General features: G+C 45.5%; 1 protein-coding gene and 1 long non-coding RNA gene across 4 annotated transcripts in view; one reads left to right on the forward strand and one right to left on the reverse strand.

Annotated features, from left to right (window-relative positions):
- Positions 1-4418, reverse strand: part of ephb4a (eph receptor B4a) — a 34144-nt gene extending 29726 nt beyond the window's left edge. For 2 of the 3 annotated variants that reach the window (XM_026995515.2, XM_035527060.1), the window contains exon 1: positions 3446-4418. In XM_026995515.2, the coding sequence (XP_026851316.2) occupies positions 3446-3524 (79 nt within the window). In that variant the 5' untranslated portion in view covers positions 3525-4418. The remainder of the gene's footprint in view (positions 1-3445) is intronic. The other variant, XM_026995514.2, reaches the window with a different exon arrangement.
- A 702-nt stretch (positions 4419-5120) lies between these two features.
- LOC113567494 overlaps positions 5121-7500 on the forward strand; it is a 6509-nt gene continuing 4129 nt past the window's right edge. The window contains exon 1 of the long non-coding RNA XR_003409458.2: positions 5121-5320. This is a non-coding gene — a long non-coding RNA (uncharacterized LOC113567494). The remainder of the gene's footprint in view (positions 5321-7500) is intronic.

The following is a 7500-nucleotide window of genomic DNA, read 5'->3' on the forward strand; positions in this document are numbered from 1 at the left end:
CATGTAGGAGGACGGAGAGTGGACGAGAGAGTGAGCGAGATGTTTAGGCGGGGGGTTGAGGTGGGGGTGGGTGCTATATTTGTCGGTGGGACAGAAACGCTGATGAATCTGCTAGAAGAGACTCTACGCCCCCAACACCACCTCGTCAGAAGGAACCCGGGAGCCAGTGACACTGCTGACACGCACACACTTGCACCCGCACGCACAAACACAAATACGGACATGTACACACACAACCCGGCGTACACACATGCCCTGGTAACTCCATAGAGAGCGAGGAGGTGCAGGCCTAAAGATTAGACGAGAGAACTGCTGTTTCAATCTTCAAGGAGTTAATCACAGGATTAGAGAGAGAGAGAGAGAGAGAGAGAGAGAGAGAGAGAGAGAGAGAGAGAGAGAGAGAGAGAATGAAGAAGAGGCAGTGAAAGAGATAAAGAGAAAGAACAAAGTACAGAGGAAGAGCAAGAGAGGGTGAGAAAAAAGGAGAGAGAAATGGAGAGCAGGAGGGAGAGAGAGAGAGAGAGAGAGAGAGAGAGAGAGAGAGAGAGAGAGAGAGAGAGAACGCAGAGCAAAGGCAAAGGCTGTTTTAAATGCAAATCCCTGTCTTATAAAAATCGGTTCCATTTAATAGGATTTCTGGGCAGAGATCGGCATTTCCACAGCGGGAAAGGCAAAGGCACTGAGGAGACATCGGCACTACACTGCCACAGCGCCCAACGATACAGAGAGCGAGGGAGCGAAAGAAAGGATAATGACGAAAGAGTGTCTGTCTCATTATCAATGTGCATAAATGTGTCACTGCCGTTTAAGATAAGAGTCTGTGTTTGCCCTGAAAGTTAAAATGTGCCTTAGTCGCGCAGAGTGTGTGTGTGTGTGTGTGTGTGTGTTTTAGTGTGTGTGTGTGTCTCATTTTCTGCTCTCTCGACACTTGCAATTTCCCAAGTAGAACATTTATGACACCCACAGTTAAAATGCCACTCAAAATGACACGATGAAAGAAAGAGACAGAAAAGAAAAGAAGAGGGGCATAGAGCGAGAGAGTAGGGAGGAGGAAAGAGGAAAGCAGACAGAGGAAGTCTGAGAGAGAGAGAGAGAGAGAGAGAGATGACAGAAGGTAAAATGGCTAAGCTCTTAACATGTACACTTGGGGGCAATGGGTTCTGAGAGAGAGAGCAGGCCGAATTTGAAGCAGAGCCTTAACTCACATGAAAGCCATTGTTATTTCTTTCTTTTCGTCAATACTTTGCCCACAAAGGGAATTAGAGAGCGGTAAGGTGATCCTGAGGCATCTGGCTCGGGTATAATCTCGGCCCAAGTCTTCAGAGGCAGACCCACAGGCCACAATCCAATCTACCCCCTGTGGCTCCTGTTTTTGACTTCACCAAATTAATCATTACAAAACCTGCCAGGCCCCCTTCGGTCTACAGTACTGAATGGCATCTTGGCACCGCAGGGAATCCAGAGTATTAACCCAAATGAAATGCCAAGATTTAAACCTGAATTAAAAACTATAACCTACGCTGAAACCCATGTTATAAAATTAATGGCTATTGTTCGCTTAGCTGGAACAGCAGGACTGCCTCTTTGGCAGGCGCAATGGTTTGTTTTTTTTTGGCCTGGTAAAGTTCTAGCCTGCCGCATACGTGCCGAAAAAGAACGAAGCAAACGTCCATATGGGAAATGTGATGGCGGTTTTGGGTTTGCTCGTCCGTTTTGGACATTCTGTCGGTACTGCAAACTACCATGTCCCGGCGCACTCTGGCCCGGGCTGGGACGGGTCATCGCCGATGTCGCCCGGGACACCCTATCTTATCGCTGTATCCTTCGCGCCGAGGGGACTCATCGGCTAATTACGAGAACAGATCGGTCAATATCCCATTAATTCGATGCACCGGCGCTGTCACGGCGCAGTGCTGGTATTACCGATGCGTGTCTGTCACGGAGGCCGTTTAATTGATTACGGATAGCGGCGAGCAGGTGTATCCACCGAACGCTCTCTCCATCGACCGGGAGGCATGTGGCCGACCGACGCCGTGCGAAACAGGTGCGGGGGGCCGTGACAAATTTTAGTTCCCACACGAAAGGTCACCTTTATGCTTACATTTGAGCTTATCCTCGGTCCACCAGCAGCGGCGGATACACTCGAGTTAACCGACCGTCGAGCGTTTGCAGTTGCTGCGCTTTTCATCTCTAGCAAAGGCCACAGCGCCGTCCGCTCAAAACACACTCCTCGGCTTTCTGTGCCCTAGCGGTTGCACTGCATCCGCTTCTCTGGCAACGGAGTGAAATTTCATTTCATGAATTTCCATTAGAGTAGCCTACTAAAAGGGTGATTTTCTAAAGTAAGTGAACAATTGTGAACCGAATATAAAAGCCAATATTATTTAGGACAAAGTCAGTAACGCTTTCCGTGTTAAGACACCATCAATAAATCATTAAAATACATCAAAAGAACCAAGCTGTAGCCAAAGGTAATCAGCGCCGCTGTGTAAAGATGAGTGAAAACGATCTATTTTTTCAACGGCAGAACAATCTGGCATCTCAGTACGTATTAGTAACAGGTTAATAAAAAGAAACATCACAGTGTTTCCTGACTGAGTAACCAAAAAGGCCGGTAATCTGATTTGGATACATCATGCAAGTCAAAACCAGAGGTGGCACAAATTAATAAGGTCGTCGACTGCAGTTAAAAGGGTTAATACCCCCCAACTCTGCCCACAACTCCGTAAAACCATTCTAATGACTTTAATCCCAGTTCGGCATCCAGCAACTGCCGAAGAATGACCCCCGCCACAGCCAAAAAATGAATGACAAAATATAGCTACATTTATTTACCGAATTTCCAGTTTAAAAATCACTTACTGGTACATCACACTGAGTACCAGTGTACCCCTGTGCTGCACAGATAAGCACCCGCTAAGGCTATCACAATTCGCAGGGTTTTTTCGTAAATGAAAACGTTTTCTGCACTTTTTTTAACGGACATCACTTTCTACCGTCGAAGCAACGCCAACAACGCTTGAGTACAGCGAAGATTCCGACCGAGCGATTTCACGAAACGGTATACACGCCAAACTGCAGTAGCCTACAACTAAATACCGCATCTTTCATCTAGACCGCTGTCCAGACCGGCTAAACCGCCCCGGTGATGTCGAGGAAAACACACACATACACTGTATGAACTGGGTACTATGCAGTCCGTATGCCATACTGTTATAGGCCTGGAGATTGATACAAATGTAATTCGCATGATTTTAGCACGTCGCCGAGGAATGATTTGTGACGGAAATCGACATTTGAAACAGTAGTCTGAGGCAACATAATTGAGTATAATTCTCTCTCTCTCTCTCTCTCTCTCTCTCTCTCTCACACACACACACACACACGCGATTGATGCAAACAGGTAGTTTGGTGTATTAGCTAGGTTAATGGAGTTTAAGCGTACCTTCCTCTGCCACCGATTTCAGCAGACACTCCAGTAAGACGATCCACAGCGCAGCCACATTCCCAGATACGAGCTGCATGATGGCGTTATGGCTCCCGACAGCAATGCGATCGCTACCGATTAACGTGTCCCAGAAAAAAAAAGGAAAACGGAGGACTGATGTTAAAGTACCGTCAGCTGGGCTGTGTACCCATTGACCGCACCACTACCCGCATTGGGAACGAGCAGCACTGTAGTCCACGGTCCGCGGTGTCACAAACCAGTGAGGTAAACTTTACGCTAAAAAAAAATAAATAAATATATTACTTTGATTTTAAATTAACCCTCAAGTTTTGTTTTTTATCAGAACAGATTATATCTTTAAAAAAGTTAAGAAACTTTTCATGACAAGCGATTCGCTCAGTCAAGTGCAGTGTTTGTTTGGTTTGGTTTCTCCAGCGTATCTTCTTGGTTAGAAGCTAAAACGTTAAAGCCTCTATTTAACCACTTCTAAAAAGTATATTATTAGCCTTATTGTCCGGGGTGGTTAGTGTTAGAGAAACATACACCGTTTCCTCGACCAGAAGACCTTCTTTGTCCAGGAGTTATGGACCTCAATTATTTTCGCCTTCTTTATTTTCCCCTCAGGACCCGACGAGATTTAAAATCATCCCCTGATGGCATGCCTGCTACATTTGCTAAGTATATGATCCTACGTTTATCCGTAGCCTGTTTTGCTCCCAAACTAATTTGGCTTCCGTCAGTGAAGGTCCTTTGTATGGTTAAGAAAATCCCTAAAACCGAAGAGATGGACGATCGTGGTCACTCGCCAGCTTCTTGGTGAAATGGTTATCCGATGATGAATGTGAACAAATCTGTGTTCAGTCCTACGTCTGAGAGATTATCATGAAAAACCATGCATAGGACACGAGACGGCAATGAGCTCGAAAAATCGGGTGTACACCATCCACTTCTGCAGCCCTTCCTCTGCGCGTCGTGGTCCGACAATGGTCACTCTGAACGCAAACGCACCAACCACTCCTCACTCAGAAGCTCCGCCTCTTTCATGCCATTCCCGTCTGGCATAGGTCAGCTCACCCTATCAATCAAAAAGGGCGACCTAAAAATAATGCATTTACTCAACCGTTTTATGTTTTTCTTTCAGCTATGACGCGCGTATTATTTCCACTCCGACCTACCCAGATATCTCCCCTGTCTCTAAAAGTTAAGATAGTCTCAGTGTGCAGGAGGTACTGTTTGTGTTAGTCTCCGCTTACAGTATGCCTAATTTATTTGAACAAATCTCTAAAAGCATTTCTTGTTTGAAACAGGAGGCTTATCAGTCTTGTAACTATGTGGCCAAATGTTAATGGCAGAGATAAAATGTGGTCAAATATTTGAATTAAATTCCGTTCCCACCGCATTACATGAACGATACTTAAAATCCTCTGAGTGATTTTCGGAGTAACTTCGGAACCCCTTTCCCAGCCTGCCTGCCAGAGTAGGCTACTCTTCTCACAACTAGGAACTTAATTCTCTCACAGATCTCGACCAGGAACATTAGATGGCCTGTCAAAACTCTTCCTCTTTCCGATCCCCGGGGCGAAACCAGCCTCGTGAGGAAGCGCGCATTGTCATTCCCCTCGAGACCAGCCCTCCCTCGCGTCCCTCGGGACACCCGTGTGGATTGGCGCGTGGTTCGGCGGCGGGCTCGGGCTCTTCTCATGCTAATGTCGCCGCTTGTCTCCTCGTCGCAAAGCCATTAGCTGCGGCAGGAGCGGTGTACTTGCGAGGTGTGTGCGAGAAGGTGAGAAAGAGCGCAATCTCGGAGATTAGACCGGACCGGAGGAGCAGAGCGTGAGAGAGCGCAACGCCGCAACATGTTATGTTTGGCAGGTGAGGTGAAAGGAGCAGAATAAACAACCTTGAAGCCGAGGGAACCTTAAACGACGGCAAGCCTAAGACTACAATTCTGATCTTTTATGAAGTGATAAACATAAAATGTTAGAAAAATTCTAGACTTACACAAATGCTACAGAACACTTCTGCCAACTAGCCTTTTTCAATTCTCCACTCAGCTTTACATAGGCAATACTTCTGTTTGATCATCGGGACTACTGATCTACTGCTGCAAATACAAGATTGTCTAAATCTAAATATAAAATTGTCTATATCACTTGCTGCCTTTAAATGCGTGTGTTGAAATAAATTCTGTATAAATGGGTAAAGTCATCCTAAGCATATACAAGTAGGCTATACAGTGAATGAAAATGGTCCTTCAAGGCCTCAATATGACATACAATCATTGACTTAAAAAAAGTCTGGACTTAAAAAAAAGTCTGATCTGGAGTATACACATCTCCAAATGTGCTGGGAGAATACACTGGGTTGAATCACGGATATTTGTGTTTGTGCATGTGCCTGACATGTTCATGATGTGTGTATGTGTGTGTGTGTGTGTGTGTGTGTATTGGTGACTGTACCCACCTGGTGCGTGAGCATATGTGTGTGAATGTGTGCACCTGGTGTGTGTGTGAGGATGCTCTGAGCTTCTGGCCCAAAAAGTGGCTGTGTGTGTGTGCGTGTGTGTAAATGGGTCAGAAGGCGTATGTGCTACTAAATCTGTTCAGGATCTGACTGGACCTCATCCCAAACCTGTCTATACACACACACACACACACACACACACACACACACACACACTCACACACACACACACACACAAGATTTGCTGGTTGATTTGTTGGTTAGTAATGACTTATAAGGGCACACACATAGAGGGGAAAGCAGGGATACAAAAGGTTAAAGAGATGGAGACAGAGAAAAAGACAGACAGACCCACAGAGAGAGATTGACAGACAGACCCACAGAGACAGAGAAAGACAGACAGACCCACGGAGACAGAGAATGACAGACAGACCCACGGAGACAGAGAATGACAGACAGACCCACGGAGACAGAGAAAGACAGAGAGACCCACAGAGACAGAGAATGACAGACAGACCCACAGAGACAGAGAATGACAGACAGACCCACAGAGACAGAGAATGACAGACACACCCACAGAGACAGAGACAGGGCCTCTCAGTTGCAGCTTTTTATTTATTTTCAACTGTTTATTTACAATGTTATCTGTTTTTATATATAACTATATATCATATGGTTTTTATTTACAGTTTTATATGTTCAGTGCTCAATTCCTTATTTTATTATTCTGTAATATTCTCAAATTCTGTAACCCAAGCTTTGGCATTATAATATATATGGACAATTACAATTCATGCCAATAATTGAAGTAAATTGAGAGAGAGAGAGAGAGAGAGAGAGAAAGGAGAGACAGAGAAAGAAATTTGATTAAACTTATGATTTTAAGCGCACAGGAGAGAGAGAGAGAGAAAAAAACTGAAAGTGCAGGAGAAAGAAAGAAAGTTTAAAATTGTCACAGTGCCAGAGTGAATCTCAGCCAGCAGACAGCTGTCACCATCACCTGCCTTCTTTCTGTGTGGTTATTGTTAGCCTGGTTAGCCTGACTCATACACTGTGGCTACTGCACAGACATAATAACGTTACAGAAGTGTAATAACACACTGGCTTAATGTGAATTCAAGTCAAAGCCCACTCATGATAATAGGATGGACAAAAGACCAATTATATCTCTGCAGTGATACTTCAGCACTTATGCACTGTCATGATTCTTCCAGGACTGCAGTCAGTGTGTGTATATGGGCTGTTCTCTGGGCCGTGTTTGTGTTTGTGTGCATGGGTTTTTGTCAGACGGATGTGTGTGTGTGTGTGTGTGTGTGTGTGTATGGGCTGTTGTCAGAGGGCTGAATGTGTGGGGGAGGTGTGAAAAGAGGTGTAATGACAAACGAGTGCAAAGACGGTGAGAAGACTCAAGAGAAGGAGGTGCGAGGGGTGTGTGTGTGAATGGATGGTTCAATGGGAGAGCACGTGTTGGAGGAGGGGCACGGGGGGGGGTCAGGTAAAAAGAGAAATGCAAAGAAGTACTGTGCTGCTGTGTGCGTGCGTGTGTGTGTGTGTGTGTGTGTGTGTGCGTGTGAGCGTGTGCGTGTGTA

The sequence above is a fragment of the Electrophorus electricus genome, chromosome 6, assembly GCF_013358815.1.
Source record: "Electrophorus electricus isolate fEleEle1 chromosome 6, fEleEle1.pri, whole genome shotgun sequence".
Lineage (NCBI taxonomy): Eukaryota > Metazoa > Chordata > Actinopteri > Gymnotiformes > Gymnotidae > Electrophorus > Electrophorus electricus.